At 41.8% G+C, this 21972-nt stretch overlaps 1 protein-coding gene across 1 annotated transcript in view; it reads right to left on the reverse strand.

The window, feature by feature from the left end:
• ADAMTS12 (ADAM metallopeptidase with thrombospondin type 1 motif 12) overlaps window positions 1-21972 on the reverse strand; it is a 393951-nt gene that overhangs the window by 80099 nt on the left and 291880 nt on the right. Inside the window, exons 17-18 of the mRNA XM_067730476.1 lie at window positions 12042-12168; window positions 566-779 (exon numbers count right to left, since the gene is read on the reverse strand). Of these exons, the coding sequence (XP_067586577.1) occupies window positions 566-779; window positions 12042-12168 (341 nt within the window). The remainder of the gene's footprint in view (window positions 1-565; window positions 780-12041; window positions 12169-21972) is intronic.

The following is a 21972-nucleotide window of genomic DNA, read 5'->3' on the forward strand; positions in this document are numbered from 1 at the left end:
GAATTAGATCAGATTAATCTTGGGGAAATGCAACACTATTTGAATTTATGTGGCTAATACTATTACATGTCCTAAACCTTGATCAGGATTGAATAGACGGATGATGTGAGGGGCTTCTTCAAGTAAACTTCCTGTCTATCATGCCAAGTAGAGTGACCCACCTTTGGTTTTTTAGTATGAAGCATAACTACCAGTAAATGTTTGACAAACCAACTCTTGGGGTAGGTGGGGGAGCCCTGATTTGCTACCAATGGTTTAATAATGGGCCAGCAAAAATCCTGAGGGTTTTTCAATTATCTGTCGTGAGTCTGAGCGAGCAAGATCCAGCTCATGCCTGGCGGGTATCTGACCACTGGGCAGGTGAGAGGAAGATCCCGTGAAAACGGAAAACAAGCACGATAGGATACTGGGAGGTGGGAAATGCAGGAAGTAGGCCAGAGGTTATAAACGCTGGCCATCGTGCACTTTTACCCCGGGTCACTCTGGATTAGTTAATAAAGAGGACTGGGTGGGGAGCTGACGGAGCATGAGTAACGCTGGCCTTCCTTTTGACCCCTGAGCTCACCTGACTCCAGTTGCCCACTGTCCAGTCCGATGGACACAAGATGTCTCTGTTGCAGGAGGTGAGGGTCTTGGGCTTCAGCAGGTGCTGGCAGTCTTGAGCCGGGAGAGCCTGCTGCTCGTCAGAGCCCATGGTCTGGATGCACAGCACTGTTCGCTTCTTCTCTCCGTGGGGCCCACATGTCGCCGAACATGCTTCCCACTCCCCTGCCCACCACCTGCAGACACACATGGACATGTCAGAGAAGGTCACCCAGAGGAGACACACATTCAGTTCAGCCACTGGCAAGAAACTGGGAGCAGACGCTCTGATTACAGAACTGGGAGGTCCCTGAAGATGCTCCAGCCCAGCAGAGGGAGCTCTGCGGACAGGGCCACGGCTAGCTTGTTCAATCACAGCTCCGGAAGCCAGCAGGCTACTTGGCATAAGTAGATGCTAACTAATAATGTCTGTAAATGGAAAAAAGAAAAAAAAAATCCCTCTCTTTTCCGTCAAGAAAACTGAGGTCCAGTTTTCTGTTGTGCAACCTCACGAAAGTTTAGGCCTTACTCTCCACATCTGTTAAATGGATGTAACGACACTGACTTTAGATGAGTGATGTGCATGCAACGAAACAGCAGTTTATGTACAGTGCATAGTACAGAGTCTGACATACTACAAACTCAGTCATTTGTAATTATTGTTATTTGGACTTCTGCTTTTCACTAAAAGAATCCAATCAGAATCTAAGTCTCCTGGCTCCTAATTGAATGTTTTTCTATTTCAGTGTGAAGCAGGTACTTAAACACTTACTAATTTTCTACTATTTAGGAGATGATCAATCAGGGGCATGGCCTTCATTGACACCCCTCCCCCATCTCCTTCAGTCTACCTGTTAACATTCTCACTGGTCCCTTTAATAAGAAAGGAGTAGAAAAACAAGAAACTTATGAAATAATTTCATTTTTTTGTCAGCTGTTCTTGATGAGTTGAATAGTTGAAACTGTTGGCTAAATTAATATTCTGGATTCTCCATGGAAAAATGAAGATGTGTGCTCTTCCTCTACCTGTTATCATGGAAGATTGGCTCAAGATTCTGGGATGTGGGCCCAGTGGTTTCACAGAAGTTGCTTTTGAAAGTGGCGAGGAGCCCTTTTTGGAGTCCCCTCTTTTCTTCCTTCCCCATCATTGTGCAAATCTTCCTTAACACAAAATACAGAACAGGTGTCTTGACCCAGTGTGGTTTGGGTCCACCGTTGCTATAGACATATGGTCTGCTTATTCATCCCTCTATGCAGGAATAAAATGGAATATTTGTTTTTCATGGGAAAACAGTACAGCATGTGAATTCCTTCATTCCTGATTTTAAGGAAACCTCCTGACCTTGACAGAGTATTGAATTTTGAAGAAGATTAAACTTTGTGCTATTACTTATGTTTACAAAATATTGGATTTATTTAGGTAGAACTTCTTTGATTCTTATACTTTTTTTTTTTTTTTTTTTTTGCGGTACGCAGGCCTCTCACTGTTGTGGGCTCTCCCGTTGCAGAGCACAGGCTCTGGACGCGCAGGCTCAGTGGCCATGGCTCACCGGCCCAGCCACTCCGCGGCATGTGGGATCTTCCCGGACCGGGGCACGAACCCGCGTCCCCTGCATCGGCAGGCGGACTCTCAACCACTGCGCCACCAGGGAAGCCCTGATTCTTATACTTTTAATCTCTGGTTAAAAATATTAGAAGAAACTCTTCCTCAAGTCTGTTATACTCTTCAGTTAATAAGTAAGATTACTTATTTATTCTTTGGTGTTTAACATCTGGACATCTGGTGTGGATAAAGAGCTAATATTGGAACCATATGATATGACACCAAATAAATGCCCACTCTATTATTCTAATTACTCTGTCCTACCTCTGACATTTCTAAGGGAGGCCAGACACACTATCGAATAGATCAAATGTCATTCTGGAAGGGCCTTAATGTGAGCTGACTGAAAGTCTAATTTATCTAGTTACTTGCTACAAGGCTTTCTGCTATGTCACCGCAAGGTGATAACAGACTTCCTTGTTTCTCTTTCTGAAATTTCCTCCACAGTCTCCTGGGGACATCTTGCATATGTTTGTCCCTAGTTTAAAGTGAAACCCATCCTCTTTATTTTCCAGGCCCAGGACTCAGGAGTTATTGCCAAATTGTTCTCTGTTGTCCATCTCATTGTTTTCAGTGTCTGCCATAACCACACCTCTTCTAGGAGATTTATAACAGAAGACTGTTTACATGCTCTGAGTGATTGATGAGAAGGACAATATAACACACAAAGAACTCAGCAGGACAAAAGGCCAAGTGCACCCATTTATTCACCCCCAATAAGACAACCTTTCTGGTTTCATCAGCATAGAATCAAGAACAACTTAATATGACGTCTTCCATTTTTGCCATTGATTTTTCTCTTGCCCAAAATTCCATGACACCTGTCAAACCTAACGTACAATTGGATAATTGATCATGCATTGTTTTGGATTGTTCGTTAGTCCCTATAATTAGTCAATCTTATCATTCCAGTTACTTTGTAAAAGCCCTAAGGACTGGGGCTCTATCAGTGATTCTCACTGTACCATCACCTGGAGAGCTTTAAAAAAGTTATCAGTGTTCAGGCCCCATTGCTATATTGGATGGCCAGAATCTCTTGGGCATAGGGCCAAGGTATCAGTGTTTTTTAAGAGTTCTTCGATGACTTTCATATGAAGTCAGGATTAGAAACCACTGGTGTTATGATACCAAATAAATGGATTTGATTGTTTATCTTTAAATTTTCCTACCCAAAAAAATGGACACTGTGGTTTTAGTATGAATTATGTGTAACACAGAAGTGTGTGTGTGTGTGTGTGTGTGTGTGTGTGTGTGTGTGTGTGTGTGTGTGTCGAGACCCCCAAAGAACCTGTAGTTGCCCTGGAAAACTTTACTATAGTTTGGAAATCAAGTACAAAGATCTGTATCTTCTACCCGCACCCATGCCAGTGCTTGCTCAGGAAGCTCTGACTACCAATAAACCAATAAGTTACAAAAATGAACTCTTCCTAACCCTCACTACTCAGAAAACTGAAAGTCCTAATCTGAATTTGTTAAACTCTTGCTCAGAATAGTAATTTGCTTAAAAATATCAATTTTTATAATTACTATCTTTGTACTAATCTTTTCCCTAATAGCATTTACGTACATCCCAAAATCCAACTCAATTGGCATTCCACATTCCAACATAACAATCGTTATTACAATATAGGCACTATTGCTTCCTTGATCTTTAAACACAGTGTATCCACATTCTCACCGTATCCTGTTCATTCCACCTCATTTTCTCTAGCTTTCTTGTTGTCTCCCATGCACACCATGCTCATTCCTCTCCCACCTCTCATAGACTTTTCCCAGTCTCAGTGACCCCTTTCCTTTCATTTAGATGGGTGGTTCTCAACCAATGGAGATTCCCACAGCCACCTCCCCAGGGGACATTTGGGAATGTCTGAAGACATTTTTGGTTGTCACAAATGAGGGTGGAGATGTGCTCTTGGCACACCTCTAGTGGGCAGAGAACAGGGATGCTGCAAAATATCCTACAATGCACGGGACACCCCCCACGGCAAAGAATTATCCAGCCCAGAGTGGCTCTAGTGCTGAGGCTGAGAAACCTGGATTTAAATCATGAGCCATTCTTTTGGCATTGAAACCTACATGAAGCTGTCAGGGTGGAAAGAGTTTATGGAGTTGGAGTTTATGGAGCATTTGGATATGCTGGGCATCATCACAGCTGTAGGCTAGCAGAGCCTTCCTTTGTTGTAAACCAAAGTTCAGAGAGAGGTCCATATAAAGAAGAGACTCAAATGACCTCTTTCTGGAGTCAGATACACTTTCAATTCCAAAGAATTTCTTTCTTGACAGGCTATCCCATCCTGGAGTGTGCTGCACAAGACTTTCATTCTGAAAGCCATTGACCATATAACACATATTTCTTTATATATATATATATATATATATATATATATATATATATCTTAATTTTTTAATTTTAATTTTTTGGCTATGTCGGGTCTTTGCTGCTGTGCGTGGGCTTTCTCTAGTTGCAGTGAGCAGGGGCTACTCTTCGCTGCAGTGCGTGGGCTTCTCATTGCCGTGGCTTCTCTTATTGCAGAGCCTGGGCTCTAGGCACACAGGTTTCAGTAGTTGCAGCACGTGGGCTTGGTAGTTGCGGCACGCGGACCCCACTAGTTGCGGTGCGCGGGCTCTAGGGTGTGCAGGCTTCAGTAGTTGTGGCGCATGGGCTCAGTAGTTGTGGCTCACGGGCTTAGTTGCTCCGCGGCATGTGGGATCTTCCTGGACCAGGGATCGAACCCGTGTCCCCTGCATTAGCAGGTGGATTCTTAACCACTGCACCACCAGGGAAGTTCCCAACACATATTTCTTATGTATAGATTACCAGAAGCTTTTATTAAATCTTTAAAGTCTGTCTTAAGTACCCATTTGGGAAAGAACACAGAATGTCCAAATTGGATGTAGAGACAAATTATTACTGAAGGATAATAAACCAGAAATAAAAGATTAAATCTTGCATAAAATCATTTTAGGAGGGGGAAATGACAGCTCTGAATGATGGGTATGAACTTTTCAGATAGCATGAAAATTAGGTGATAGAGGAATATATTGCAACTTGAAATTCATATCCAAGGAAACTACTGGACTAAGCTTTCAAAAACAAATAATATTAACACAGCCATCGACATTTATTATTTATTCTTTAAAAAAGCAAATCAACTTAATTTCCTTTCTTTAATCCCCTTGTGAGTTTGCAGGCATGATTTAGCTTTGAAGTTAGAACTTTCTCCTTGTTTATAACATTTTCATTGTGTTTTAATGTGTGAGAAATATTGTAAATTTTGGGAATCTGATTTTACCAAAAGCTGTTCATCCGGAGATCCTGGGCAGCAACATGGTGTACTAGCACCAGCATAGAATTCTCAGTAGACCAATCTAGGTTCAAATCTAGACTCTACCACTTATTGTTAAGTGACTTGGGAAAATTTTTGTGAAGACTTTAGTGTCCTCATCTGTACAATGACATAAAAGTATCTACCAATCAAGACTGCTAACGTGAATAAATTTTTTGGTAATATGGAAAGAGCTTGAAACAGAATGGGTTCTCAATCCAGAAATCACCCTCCTTGGTATTTACCCAAAGGAGCTGAAAACTTTTTGTTCACACAAAAACCTGCATATGGATATTTCCAGTAGCTTTACTCATAATTGCCAAAGCTTGGAAGCAACCAAGATGTCCTTCAGAAAGTGAATGGATATTCCATCCAGACAATGGAATACTATTCACACTAAAAAGCAATGAGCTATCAAGCCATCAAAAGACACAGCGAGGGCTTCCCTGGTGGCGTGGTAGTTGAGAGTCCGCCTGCCGATGTGGGGGATGCGGGTTCGTGCCCCGGTCCGGGAAGATCCCACATGCCGCGGAGCGGCTGGGCCCGTGAGCTATGGCCGCTGAGCCTGCGCGTCCGGGGCCTGTTCTCCACAACGGGAGAGGCCACAGGGGTGAGAGGCCCGCGTACCGCAAAAAAAAAAAAAAAAAAAAAAAAAAAAAAAAGACACGGCGAAACCTTAAATGCATATTACTCAGTGAAAGAAGACAATTTGAAAGGTTATATACTGTATGATTCCCACTATATGGCATTCTGGTAAAGGCAAAACTATGGAGACAGTAAAAAGATCAGTGGTTGCCAAAGGAGGGAAGTGGAGATGAATAGGCAAAGCACAGAGGATTTTTAGGTAGTGAAAATACTCTGTATGATAAAATAATGATGGGTACATGTCATTATATATTTGTCAAAACCCATAGAATGTACACCACCAAGAGTGAGAACCCTACGGTAAACTATAGACTTTGGGTAATTATGATATGTCAATGTAGGTTCATCAATAAAAAAGTAAATAAATAAAGCAAAAGAAAAAAGTAAAAATAGTGGGTTCTTAAAAATTGTTAGTTACCTCTGTACCACCTGGGAATACTAACCACCCTCTATCCCCTGACTTTATCATGAATCTTTTGGGAAGCTGAAATGCAATCATAAATAAGAAGGACTTCTGTAAATTAACCATTATGTTGGAATATTTCATGGCATTCTATTTAGCTTATCATATGCTACTTCAGAATGCATTTTCAGAAACTGTACCTGTTATGTGCTATATTTACTTAATATTTTCAGGAGTCAAATATCTCTAACCAAGTTACAGAGCCTTATCTATTTCAACAGAAATGAACTACCTAAGAGAAGCACCATAGGTGAATTTACCAGTTGTTATTTTGATAAAGATTTAGTCCAGATGCGTTAAATAAACAAATACAGATTCAGGGAAAAGAACACATATACAACACTAGGACAAATAAATATTAAAAATGAAATTTCAATAAAATTAGCTAGCTGGGGTCAAATACAGGTACCATAAATTTTAAACATAAATGTATGTATGTATGCATGTAATTTTGTGTGTGTGTGGTGTGTGTATCACCTTCAGTATAAAAAAAAACAAACAAGGACATACATTTTACTTTCCAGTTTAAAAAATCCACTACTGGGGGACTTCCCTGGTGGTCCAGTGGTTGAGAATCCACCTGCCAATGCAGGGGACACGGGTTCAATCCCTGGTCCAGGAAGATCCCACATGCTGCGGAGCAACTAAGCCCGTGTGCCACAACTACTGAGCCTGTGCTCTGAAGCCCGCGAGCCACAACTACTGAGCCCACGTGCCACGACTACTGAAGACCGCGTGCCTAGAGCCCGTGCTCCGCAACAAGGGAAGCCACTGCAATGAGAAGCCCGCACACCGCAACGAAAAGTAGCCCACACACAGCAATGAAGACCCAACGCAGCCAAAAATAAAATAATAATAATAAAAATAAATTAATTATAAAATTTTAAAAAAACAACACCACTATTGGGATGATTAATATCCCTCTCTGAAGGCTGTGCCTTTAGCCTGAGGTCTGAACTGGGTAAATTCAGGCTTGATCTGCTAATTTGTTGATCTTGAAGTATCACAAGCTGGAGCCCACGCATTAATCATGTACAGAAACTCAAGAAACTCGGAACTTGGGAAATAGATACCAGACAGAGAGAAATCAAAACAAAAAATGCTACCAAATATTAAGGATTTAAAAAGACTTGTCAAATTGCATGTGCTTTGCTCTGCTTCCGTAAGTATAATCTTCAAATTGTTTAGAGGGAATCGGAGGAAATTATGTTTCCAACACGACAGCAGAAACTGGAAATAGGACGGATTGTTTTCCTCCCTTGACGTACAGTGGTGTAGAACGGCAGAAGCAGCAGCTGCAAAAATGATCACCAGCTCACCAAGAAAACCTGGTCACCGGATGTCACATTTGTGCTGATTGGGACAGCACAGTGACTGCCTGGTAACCTGGTTCCAGGTATTTGCAGCCATCAGCACTTGAATTCTAACTGCCGGGGCTTCATTACTGATTTTGTGGGAAGGGGTTGTGTAATTGGTCCATTCCAAAATTTTGCTCTGAATCAACACACTGCATCCATGCACTCAGCTTAGGAAGCCTTCCAGGAAAACAAAAACCCAAAGTATCGTTTACCTTGTTCTAACAATGCCGCTCTTAGAACTGAGAGATAGAGAGATGTGAGGTAACCACAAAGCCCCAGGGAGGACAGGGACCATAGCCAGCGAGGAGGGAAGTCGTTAGGAAGGCATCCAGGTGCCTGCCTGCTGAGCCCAGACAGGAACAGCTCCGTTTTGCTGGTGTGCGTGTATCTCACGTACCCCTCCTGGCTGTTAGCTTCCTTAGGAAGTGACATATTTGTGTTACTTCAGAAAATCCTTTGCCACATGCTCTGAGGAAACCCTAATCACATGGTTTTCCAAGTTTTGGTGCTTCTATGACTTGGTGGAAGGATTGCCTCTGCTCTCCCCCTGCTTTTACATTATGCTTACATTAATTAGTATGCTGCCTGTGCTAGTTTCCTAGGGCTGCTGTAACAGATCACCACCAACCTGGGGGCTGAAAACAACAGAAATCTAGTTTCTTATAGTTCTGGAGGCCAGACATCCAAGTCAGTATTACGGGGATGAACTCAAGGTTTTGGCAGGGCTGTACTCCCTTCGAAGGCTCTAGGGAAGATCCATTCCTTGTCTCTTTTCAATCTCTGTTGGCCGCCAGCACTCCCTGGCTTGTGGCCCATCACTCCAATCTTTAGGCCAGTGTCTTCAAAACTTTCTGCTCCAACTTCATATTGTTTCTCATCTGTGTGTGTGTGTGTGTGTGTGAGTGTGTGTGTGTGTGTGTGTGTGTGTGTGTGTGTGAGAGAGAGAGAGAGAGAGAGAGAGAGAAAGTTCCCTCTGACTCTCCTATAAGGACACTGTGATGGAATTTAGGGCCCAAGTGGGTAATCCAGCATAATCTCATTTCAAGACACTTTAACTTAATCACACATGCAAAGACCCTTTTTCTAAATAAGGTAACACTTGCAGGTTCTAGGGAACAGGATGTGGATATCTTGGGGGTTAGATTTTAGCCACCATATGACTACACTCAGGGCCAACTTCAAGTCCCCAGAGTTCAGCCTGTATCACTTAAGAATTCCTCTATCAAGGCTCCTCCTCTGTGTCTACCAGGCTTCAGTCTCAGCTCATCTCCTGTCTGCCAGCCTCTGGACTCTTGCCCCAGTATCTGTCTCCTTCTAGCGCTGGTTGTATCTTTTTTTTCTTTTTTAATAAATTTATTTATTTATTTATTTTTGGCTGCATTGGGTCTTCACTGTTGTGCGTGGGCTTTCTCCAGTTGCAACGAACGGGGGCTACTCTTCGTTGCAGTGCATGGGCTTCTCATTGTGGTGGATTCTCTTGCTGCGGAGCATGGGCTCTAGGCACATGGGCTTCAGTAGTTGTGGCGCAAGGGCTTAGTTGCTCCGCAGCATGGAGGATCTTCCCGGACCAGGGCTCAAACCTGTGTACCCTGCATTGGCAGGTGGCTTCTTAACCACTGCGCCACCAGGGAAGTCCCTAGCACTGGTTGTATCTTATTATAGAGTCACCTTCAACTAGAAAGTTCTGTAATTAGAGTGCAGAGGTACATAAAGATAACCACCCTATGGCAACTGAATTCTGAAAATAGTGAAGCCAAGATTTTAGCTACAGGTGAATAAGAAAATGTCAGATACCGATTGATGTCTCTTCTAAAATAGAGGGCTGCTACAATCTTCAATCCAGTCTTCTTTGACCGTGTTGCTTTTATGGACACAGCTAATATCCCCAGCTATACCTTGGTCCCAGCTGGTTAGTGCCCACATCAAAACCTTCTGGTGCCCACCACGCCTAGCAGAGTGCTTGCTTCTCCTCAGACACAGACTAAGGGGTGAGGTGCATGCCTCTTTGAGGAGTCTGCTGTACGTCGACCTGCTGCAGGCTTTGAGCTAGTTAGCCTTGAGTATTAGGAGGTCTGCCTGGAACCAGGTATCCAGACATATCTCTTATTTTTTTTTTTTTTTTTGCTGTACGCGGGCCTCTCACCGTTGTGGCCTCTCCCGTTGTGGAGCACAGGCTCCGGATGCACAGGCTCAGCGTCCATGGCTCACGGGCCCAGCCGCTCCGCGGCATGTGGGATCTTCCCGGACCAGGGCACGGACCCATGTCCCCTGCATCGGCAGGCGGACTCTCAACCACTGCGCCACCAGGGAAGCCCCATATCTCTTATTATATCACAATATCACAGTGCTCAGTAAATGGTAACTGTTACATGGTTATTATCACTGTCGTATCTCTCATGGAAAATAATGAATGCTGAACAAATATTTGCTGGTAATATTAAGGCCCAGGCAGACTAAGTGAAATAATAAAAATGAGAACCTGAACCCCAGGGATAAAATTAGCTTCAAGAAATAAACAGCTGTGGTTTTAAAAAGGTAGCCACTCACCAGGGAGGGTGGCTTTGAAAAGTGAGGTGAGAATCCCAGGTGTGTATGTACTGGTAGTCAGCTAGTGAGGGCAAAAGGAAGTGACTGATGACAGTCGTTAACTCTGAGGGAGAATAAGTATGCTGGAAGCCCATAAGCTCTGCGGCGTGATAGGCTATTGATTAGATAAGGCTAGTGATAGGAAACGTTCCTCTTTCCTGGCTCGTTTTTCCCTAAGAAGGATTTATAGAAACTGCAATTACATACAAAACCTAGAGAGGCCAAATCCTGTGCTCAAGTCCCTAGTTCTTCCCAGCAAGAGAGTTACAGGGAAGAGCAGCAGCTCTGTTCTGCCTCAGTGGAGGTGGGGTCCAGCTCTGGACCTCACAGCCCACTTTGTACCTGGAAGAAACCACAGAACTGGATAGAGAATCAATCTGACTCTGAGATGAGAGCTCCCTGGCCTCTGGGACCTCGCTGTTCAGGCCTATAAGAGACTGACACTGTTTGACTTAACTGATTTGTCTAGACACTTCTTTTTGACCTAGTTCTCTGGCCTTTATCCCATTCTTCCAGCTCTTCTTTAGAATTCAGCCTGTCACTTGGTAGATTGATTATGCCAACTGGCTCCCTCCTGTTAAACTAAACTCTTCTTAATATGTCTTCTTGGGACTGGAATGAATGCCTGATGGAATCTGCAACCGAACTACATCCTGTTTAAGGACAAGAGAGAATGAAGACACTCCCCAGAATTAATTCTTTCTTTCCTTTCCTCTCTATTTCCTTTATCTCTCTATCTGTCTCTCTCTTTCTTCCTCTTCCCCAGCTAACATCCCAGCTACCTTCTAGAATCTTGAACCAATACGATTAGGAGCAAGTGAATACCTGTATAACAGTGGTTCTCAACCAAGGGTGATTGTGCCCCCAGGAGACATTTAGCAAAAAATGTTTGGAGACATTTATGGTTGTCACAACCTGGGTGGGGAAGATGGAGTGCTACAAACATCTAAATAGACACAGGCCAGGGATGTTGCTAAACATTCTGCAATGCACAGGACAGCCTCCTACAACAAAGAATTATCCAGCCCCAAATGCAGCAGTGCTGAGGTGGAGAAAGCCTGGTCTGTGAGTCCACTCTTCCAGGCAGCGACCTGAACGTGTCAGCATGTTATCTAGAAGCTTCTGTGGCACTGGTTGGTAAGTGTTCTTGGAAGAGCCAAGCCCAATTAGCTAAAGAATTTTTGGATGATTTACATACCATTCTCTTCAACAGCGCTTTGGGACTTAAGTCTTACCAAATAATTAAACACAGATCACACAAGCTTTCTAGGAAGTACTGCTCTCTGGGGAGAAAATGTCCCCTTCACAGCTTGTCACAGGTTCCAACAGCATAGCCACAGGAACCTGTGACAGCTTTCCCGTAATTATTCTAATAACAAAGCCACACAGCCCCCTTGCAGCACAGAGCCCTGGATTACTGTTAAACCAGCCACCACTGCAGGTAGACACACAGCTCTCCAGCTGTTACCGACGCTTACCTGGGTGGACAATCCTTTTCACGACACTTCTTCTGTCTCCCATTGGGTTGTGTTTCTGGGTCACAGAACGTAGCTTTCACCACCCCGCGACCCTTCTTCACGCAATGGGCAGTCTGGCGGCGTATACCTGGGGGTCGGGCAGAACGGTTCACACATATTAAATCCCGAGCCTACATTCTCAGTGTCAGGTGAGGCCCCTGGTCATGCCTACAGCTGATGGGAAGGTTGTCCATAAAGTATTTGGTTTTAACATAGGGGTGAGGAATGGGGACCTCTTATTCTCTCTACTCATGCTGCAGGAGGCAATGGGTGGAAAAGATCTTGCTTAGGAAGGACCACGGATAATATAGGCAGATTAATATATAGTCTAATATAAAGATTACAATCTAGCTGTGGAGACAAGACTAACACACATGTGCCAAAAAAAAAAAAAACAGAAAAAAAACAAGGTGAGATTTATATAGTGAAAGCAGATACCATCACCAGTTGTTATAACACAATCATACATTACTATTTTAATGAAAGAATGGAGGAGTTGGGAGCTTTATATTAGTTGTTTATAAACTCTGAAAGACAGGAATCAAATTCAAAATAATGTTGTGAAGTTTGAGAGGTGATGTTTTTCAAAGTAGTGGGTTTTGATAGCAGGGATTGATAATACTGCTGCTTTCTGAAATCGGGTTCCTGTGTGTGGGCTGGATGTGACTTTGGATATATAACAATAGTTAACACATGTGGTGCTTGCCTTGCCCAGGGCACTATTCAAAATTGTGTATGTGTGTGTGTGACTACCTATATATGTCCCAGACAAATATATATACATATGTAAGTGTGTGTGTGTGTGTGTGTGTGTGTGTAATGTAGTACCTATTATCCACCATGATATATAATGACTGAAACCTCACAACGACTCAATGAAGTCAACACTGTCATTACTGCTATTAGATGAGGAAACGGAGGCACAATGAAGTCACATAGGTTGAGAAGGGAAAACAAAGGACCAGTGGCTTTGCTAGCAGCTAGGATATCATTAGCAAGAGAACGCAGAGGAGTGGCCAGCACCCCACGGACTAGGAGGTAAAGGACAGTGGGAAAGAGAGTCATCAGCTCTCTGGAGAGGGCTAATGCTTCTTTCCATGAGAAATGTGCAAGTCTGGGTGAGAAGACTGAAGACGGAGGCCCTGGGGATGGAGCCATCAGTCTGCATGGAGGGGAGTGCCCTGAGCTCTCAGGGCATCCAGGCCTCGAGTAGGCTCACTGGTGAAGCCCAGAATTGGAAAGGTCACAAGTGCACCAATAAGCTAGTCACCTCCTCACCTTAGCGCCCATGACCTGGAGGGGCTTCCCCACAACCACAAGGCTGGCGGGACCCGAACTGGGGCGGCTCCCCTACCACCTACTGCCTCACACTCCCTCACGCGGACTCCTCCAGTCTCCCGGGCTGGCTGCATACTCAGGTGCCAGACACTGCATCTCGCCATTTAAAAATGTCAGAGGGAGTTGCAGAACAGTAAGTGAAGCCTTTAAAATAAATCAACAATATTTTACTGTTAAATTAATGTTATTTTATTCTTGTGAAGAGATAGGTAACCTTTCCACCACTCAGGCTTTCTCAACTGATAGACTACGTGTTCTTTTTCTTTTGTCATATAAATAAAGCACTACGAACAGCTGGAAGCAACATTATGAAAGAAACTTTCATGGCACAATGAGTGAGTCATTTGTCTGGAAAGACATGAACACCTACAGAGAAGTCTTAGACAATATGAGTGGAGTGGAGACCAAAATGGTTGAAGCCAGAAAAGCTGACGTGTATCTGCCATCATAGAAGAGAAAGAAGAAAAAGCTTAGCTCTTAGACGTTTCATTAGAACTTTGGGTAGTTTGGCAAATGCTTGATGTCAAAAATAAAAGGCAACTGTCAGGTGACTCTCAGAGGTTGGAAACATCCCCCAAAAGCCTTGTTTCTGCACATGGATAGCAAAGATAAGCATACTCAGGGCTTGACTCCAGAAGTAGTAGGAGGGCACAGAACATTATAAAAAGTCTCCGCCAGGAAGTTAATAACATTTCATGGGTCGATCTGCTGGACCAGCAGCCAGATGAACGGATGGACGGGCCAGGCAGATGCTGCCAAGTGCACGGAGGAAAATTAATAGCAACGTGTCAGGGTTTTTCTGTTGGGATTAACGGTCGTGGTGACCACTAATCTTCTATTCTTCTAGCTCTTGAGTTCTCACTTGACACATACAAAACTAAGCCCAAACCCTCCACTGAGGGGCTCCAGCTCAGAAGATTGATTTCTCCCATGTTATAGGAACACAATACCTGGCCAGGTGCTTCTGCCTCTACTTTGATGCTTGTGGGTTCATTTGGTAAAATTTAATCTATAATTTCATGCCTTATCAAATTCTGGTTAAATAAATAAAATCCAAGGGTCCTGGGTTCTCGTGTCTACTTTTCCTTCTACCCATCACTTGGCTAACTGCAGGAAAATGAGAATAATGACATTCAGACTGGTTAAGGGCAGGATGCTGAGCTAGTTGATTTCTGGGAGTGTCTTCCACATTTAAAAATCTATAATCCATGAAGGGAAGATAAAGTTTAATCATTGAAAACACTGGCTAATAAGAGGATTCTGGTTAGTGTAATTTTACCATTAACTTGGAAAATAGTTTGTTGCAACTATTGTCAGAAAGTTTCAAAATTATTAGTTCATATTGCCTTAGTAAATGTGAATATGACAAGTTGTATTTTCCAAAGATGGCTGCAACAATAATCTCTCATCTGGCATGCTCTTCTACAACGTGACCATGATATCACTCCATCATGACACGGAGTCTAGTTACCCTGGCCTGGGACTGAATGCAGAAACGAAGTTGTGTGAATTCAGAGGCTAGGTCATAAAAGACCATGCAGCTTCTATCTGATTCTTTTGGATCTGTCACTCTCAGGAGCCTCTGCTGCCATGGGGTAAGAAGCCTACACCCTTGGAGAGGCCAGGTGTAGGTGCTCCAGTTGACAGTCCCCAGTGAGCCATCCAGCCCAGGTGCCAGTCATCTGAGCACAGAAGCCTACAGATGACTCCAGCTCCCAGGCATCTGAGTCATTCTTAGCCATCTAGGTCTTCCTAGGTGAGATGCCAAACATTGTGAAGCTAAGACACACCATCTCCATTGCATCCTGTCTAAATTTCTGACCAGGAGCATAGTAAAATGACGGCTGTTTTACCGTACTAAATTTAGGTTGATATGTTATATAGCAGTAGTAAGTGGAACAGTACTCAATAAATGCTAGCTTTCTTCCTTTCTCAAGACAAAACCCAGAGCTACCATCCAGCTTGGCTTGCTAGGATACTAACCACTACGATTTTATTGACTTTTCATTTCATCTTCTCCTGTGTTACACTTTTTCTGTTTCCATTCCAGATCCCTTCTGCAGCTGCTCGGAACCCTGGGAAGCTGATGCTATAGATTGCTGTGGCTTCCACTTGGATTTGGGGAATGGAGGTGCTGTCTCTTAGGATAACTGCTCCTTCTTTTACTTCTTCAGGCCTAGGATGGTAGCCTTGTTCCCCCAATCCTCTACTATTAATAGACAGAGGTAATGAATCATCTTTCTTGGTTTCCCTAAGTCCAACCCACACCTTTGAAAGTAGTCAAGGTATTCTGTTTGGGTGTGCAGGGCACCCTGACTGATAATATCTGCTTTGTGGTAAAAAAAAAATCAAACCATCAGTCTTGAGTGACATAGTCATTAATTAACTCTGTAAACCAACTGCTGGAATAACAGAATCTTTCTTTGACATAGCATATTGTAATACCTCTTGTGGAGGGGGTTAGAATGAGGTCATCCTATTAAGAGCAGTGATCATGATGTAACACTGCAAATGCAGAAAGTAGAAGAGCTTAAGGCTGAATCTGTATGACCTTGAAATTTCCCTGGTATTCAAAAAAGACAAATGATATTGGCTTTTAATCTGGCTTTGCCTTTGGCCTCCTTCTCTTACACATTGAACACAGCCCCCAAAGAAATTCTAGTTAATTAAGGATGCCAATCAATATATTGGCCCAGAACTAAGTTAGCTGCTTATCTAGAAGTATTTACTTGAAAAGGGCATTAAGTGGAAATCAATCACGTTCTAAAATATATGACAATCAAATTCAAAATGTTATTTATAGAGGATTCTGAGTTGCTTTCTCCACATAGCAATGAGAGTGTCACCATGCACCTGTAAATATTTGGTAAATCTTATTAGATACTAGCAGTGAGAGATCAGTTAAGACCTTCTACTTTTTAAGAATTATCTTCAGGAATTAATCACCAATGCCTAAGAATTTAATCAACCATGGCTGTGTAGTGAAGCCACCATTAAAATACAAAAGGAGGGGTTTCAGAGAGCTTCCAAGTTGGTGAAGGAGGATGCCTCCACATGCCACCGTGCTGGGCTCCAAACTCCAAGAGGATTGAAGTTTCTTTGTTCTCGACCTAATGCTATAAATCTCTTCATCTGGCTATTGGTACCTGTGCTTTAAAATCCTCGGTAATAAACCACTCATCTGCCGCGTGGCTAACAGGGTCTTGGCACTCTGGCCGAGTGTCAGGCCTGTGCCTCTGAAGTGGGAGAGCCAAGTTCAGGACACTGGGCCACCAGAGACCTCCCAGCTCCACATAGTATCAAACGGCAGAAGCTCTCCCAGAGATCTCCATCTCAGTGCTAAGACCTAGCTCCACTCAACAACAAGCAAGCTACAGTGCTAGACACCCTATGCCAAACAACTAGCAAGATAGGAACACAACCCTACCAATTAGCAGAGAGGCTGCCTAAAATCACAATATGGTCACAGACACCCTAAAACACACCACAAGATGCGGTCCTGCCCACAAGAAAGACAAGATCCAGCCTCACCCACCAGAACACAGGCACTAGTCCCCTCCACCGGGAAGCCTACACAACCCACTGAATCAACCTTTGCCACTGGGGGCAGACACCAAAAACAATGGGAAGTATGAACATGCAGAATGTGAAAAGGAGACCCCAAACACAGTAAGTTAGGCAAAATGAGAAGACAGAGAAACACACAGCAGATGAAGGAGCATGGTAAAAACCCACCAGACCAAACAAATGAAGAAGAAATAGGCAGACTACCTGAAAAAGAATTCAGAATAATGATAGTATAGATGATCCAAAATCTTGGAAACAGAATGGAGAAAGTAAAAGAAATGTTTAACAAGGACCCAGAAAAACTAAAGAGCAAACAAACAATGATGAACAACACAATAAATGAAATAAAAAATTTTCTAGAAGGAATCAAGAGCAGAATAACTGAGGCAGAAGAATGGATAAATGACCTGGAAGATAAAAGAGTGGAAATAACTATTACAGAGCAGAATAAAGAAAAAAGAGTGAAAAGAATTGAGGACAGTCTTTGAGACCTCTGGGACAACATTAAATGGAAAAACATTTGAATTACAGGGGTCCCAGAAGAAGAAGAGAAAAAGAAAGGGACTGAGAAAATATTTGAAGAGATCATAGTTGAAAACTTCCCTAATATGGGAAAGAAAATAGTCAATCAAGTCCAGGAAGTGCAGAGAGTCCATACAGGATAAATCCAAGGAGAAACATGCCGAGACACATATTAATCAAACTATCAAAAATTAAATACAAAGAAAAAATATTAAAATTAACAAGGGAAAAACAACAAATAACATACAAAGGAATCCCCATAAGGTTAACAGCTTATCATTTAGCAGAAACTCTGCAAGCCAGAAAGGAGTGGCAAGACATATTTAAAGTGATGAAAAGGAAAAACGTACAACCAAGATTACTCTACCCAGCAAGGATCTATTTCAGATTTGACAGAGAAATTGAAACCTTTACAGACAAGCAAAAGCTAAGAGAATTCAGCAAACCAGCTTTACAACAAATGCTAAAGGAACTTCTCTAGGCAGGAAACACAACGAAGGAAAAGACCTACAATAACAAACACAAAACAATTAAGAAAATGGTAATAGGAACATACATATCAATAATTACCTAAATGTAAATGGATTAAATGCTCCCACCAAAAGACATAGGCTGGCTGAATGGATAAAAAAACATGACCCATATATATACTGTCTACAAGAGACCCACTTCAGACCTAGGGACACATACAGACTGAAAGCGAGGGGACGGAAAAAGATATTCCATGCAAATGGAAATCAAAAGAAAGCTGGAGTAGCAATTCTCATATCAGACACAATAGACTTTAAAATAGACTATTACAAGAGACAAAGAAGGACACTATGTAATGATCACGGGATCAATTCAAGAAGAAAATATAACAACTGTAAATATTTATGTACCCAACATAGGAGCACCTGAATACATAAGGTAAACACTAACAGCTATAAAAGGGGAAATCAACAGTAACACATGCATGGTAGGGGAATTTAACACCCCACTTTCGCCAATGGAGAGATCATCCAAAATGAAAATAAATAAGGAAACACAAGCTTTAAATGATACATTAAAAAAGATGGACTAAATTGATATTTATAGGACATTCCACCCAAAAACAACAGAATATACATTTTTCTCAAGTGCTCATGGAACATTCTCCAGGATAGATCATATCTTGGGTCACAAATTAAGCCTTGGTAAATTTAAGAAAACTGAAATTGTATCAGGTATCTTTTCTGACCACAATGCCATGAGACTAGATATCAATTACAGGAAAAAATCTGTAAAAAATACAAACACATGGAGGCTAAACAACACATTACTTAATAACCAAGAGATCACTGAAGAAATCAAAGAGGAAAACAAAAAATACCTAGAAACAAATGAAAATGAAACATGATGACCCAAAACCTATGGGATGCAGCAAAAGCAGTTCTAAGAGGGAAGTTTATAGCAATATAATCCTACCTCAAGGAACAAGAAACATCTCAAATAAACAACCTAACCTTACACCTAGAGCAATTAGAGAAAGAAGAACAAAAAAAACCCAAATTTACCAGAAGGAAAGAAATCATAAAGATCAGATCAGAAATAAATGAAAAAGAAATGAAGGAAACAATAGCAAAGACCAATAAAACTAAAAGCTGGTCCTTTGAGAAGATAAACAAAATTGATAAACCATTAGCCAGACTCATCAAGAAAAAAAGGGAGAAGACTCAAATCAATAGAATTACAAATGAAAAAGGAGAAGTAACAACTGACACTGCAGAAATAGAAAGGATCATGAGAGATTACTACAAACAACTATATGCCAATAAAATGGACAACCTGGAAGAAATGGACAAATACTTAGAAAAGCACAACGTTCCAAGACTGAACCAGGAAGAAACAAAATATAAACAGACCAATCACAAGCACTGAAATTGAAACTGTGATTAAAAATCTTCCAACAAACAAAAGCCCAGGATCAGATGGCTTCACAGGTGAATTCTATCAAACATTTAGAGAAGAGCTAACACCTATCCTTCTCAAACTCTTCCAAAATATAGCAGAGGGAGGAACACTCCCAAACTCATTCTACGAGGCCACCATCACCATGATACCAAAACCAAACATAGATGTCATAAGAAAGAAAACTACAGGCCAATATCTCTGATGAACATAAATGCAAAAATCCTCACTAAAATACCAGCAAACAGAATCCAACAGCACATTAAAAGGATCATACACCATGGTCCAGTGGGGTTTATCCCAGGAATGCAAGGATTCTTCAATATACGAAAATCAATCAATGTGATAAACTATATTAACAAATTGAAGGAGAAAAACCATATGATCATCTCAATAGATGCAGAAAAAGCTTTCGACAAAATTCAACACCCATTTATGTTAAATACCCTCCAGAAAGTAGGCATAGAGGGAACTTACCTCAACACAATAAAGGCCATATACGACAAACCCATAGCCAACATCGTTCTCAATGGTGAAAAAATTAACCTATTTCTTCTAAGATCAGGAACAAGACAAGGTTGTCCACTCTCACCACTATTATTCAACATAGCTTTGGAAGTTTTAGCCACAGCAGTCAGAGAAGAAAAAGAAATAAAAGGATTCCAAACTGGAAAAGAAGAAATAAAGCTGTCACTGTTTGCAGATGACATGATACTATACATAAAGAATCCTGGGCTTCCCTGGTGGCACTGTAGTTGAGAGTCCGCCTGCTGATGCAGGGGACGCGGGTTCGTGCCCCGGTCCAGGAATATCCCACATGCCGTGAATCGGCTGGGCCCATGAGCCATGGCTGGTGAGCCTGCGCATCCGGAGCCTGTGCTCCATAACGGGAGAAGCCACAGCAGTGAGAGGCCCGCGTACCACAAAAAAAAAAAAAAAAAAAAGAATCGTAAAGATGCTACCAGAAAACTACTAGAGCTAATCAATGAATTTGGTAAAGTAGCAGGAGACAAAAATTAATTCACAGAAATCTCTTGCATCCCTATACACTACTGATGAAAAATCTGAAAGAGAAATTAAGGAAACACTCCCATTTACCACTGCAACAAAAAGAATAAAATACTTAGGAATAAACCTACCTAAGGAGACAAAAGACCTGTATGCAGAAAACTATTAGACACTGATGAAAGAAATTAAAGATGATACAAACAGATGCAGAGATATACCATGTTCTTGGATTGGAAGAATCAACATTGTGAAAATGACTATACTACCCAAAGCAATCTATGGATTCAATGCAATCCCTATCAAATGACCAATGACATTTTTCAGAGAACTAGAACAAAAAATTTCACAATTTGTATGGAGACACAAAAGACCCCGAATAGCAAAGCAATCTTGAGAAAGAAAAACTAAGCTGCAGAAATCAGGCTCCCGAACTTCAGACTATACTACAAAGCTACAGTAGCAAAGATAGTAGGATACTGGCCCCAAAACAGAAATATAGATCAATGGAACAGGATAGAAAGCCCAGAGATAAACGCACGCTATATGGTCACCTTATTTTTTATAAAGGAGGCAAGAATATACAATGGAGAAAAGACAGCCTCTTCAATAAGTGGTGCTGCGAAAACTGGACAGCTACATATAAAAGAATGAAATTAGAACACTCCCTAACACCATACACAAAAATAAACTCTAAATGGATTAAAGACCTAAATGAAGGCCAGACACTATAAAACTCTTAGAGGAAAACATAGGCAGAACACTCTATGACATAAATCACAGCAAGTTCCTTTTTGACTCACCTCCTAGAGAAATGGAAATAAAAACAAAAATAACAAATGGGACCTAATGAAACTCCAAAGCTTTTGCACAGCAAAGGAAACCATAAACAAGACGAAAAGACAGCCCTCAGAATGGGAGAAAATATTTGCAAATGTAGCAACTGACAAAGGATTAATTTCCAAAATTTACAAGCAGCTCATGCAGCTCAATATCAAAAAAACAAACAATGCAATCCAAAAATGGGCAGAAGACCTAAATAGACATTTCTCCAAAGAAGATGTACAGATTGCCAACAAACATATTAAAGGATGCTCAACATCACTAATTATTAGAGAAATGGAAGTCAAAACTACAATGAGGTACCACCTCACACCAGTCAGAATGGCCATCACTGGAAAATCTACGAACAATAAATGCTGGAGAGGGTGTGGAGAAAAGGGAATCCTCTTGCACTGCTGGTGGGAATGTAAATTGATACAGCCACTATAGAGAACACTATGGCGGTTCCTTAAAAAACTAAAAATAGAACTACCGTATGACAAAGCAATCCCACTGCTGGGCATATACCCTGAGAAAACCATAATTCAAAAAGAGTCATGTACCACAATGTTCACTGCTGCTCTATTTACAATAGCCAGGACATGGAAGCAACCTAAGTGTCCATCGACAGATGAATGGATAAAGAAGATGTGGCACATATATATAATGGAATATTACTCAGCCATAAAAAGAAATGAAATTGAGTTAT

This window comes from Pseudorca crassidens, chromosome 3 (assembly GCF_039906515.1).
Source record: "Pseudorca crassidens isolate mPseCra1 chromosome 3, mPseCra1.hap1, whole genome shotgun sequence".
NCBI lineage: Eukaryota > Metazoa > Chordata > Mammalia > Artiodactyla > Delphinidae > Pseudorca > Pseudorca crassidens.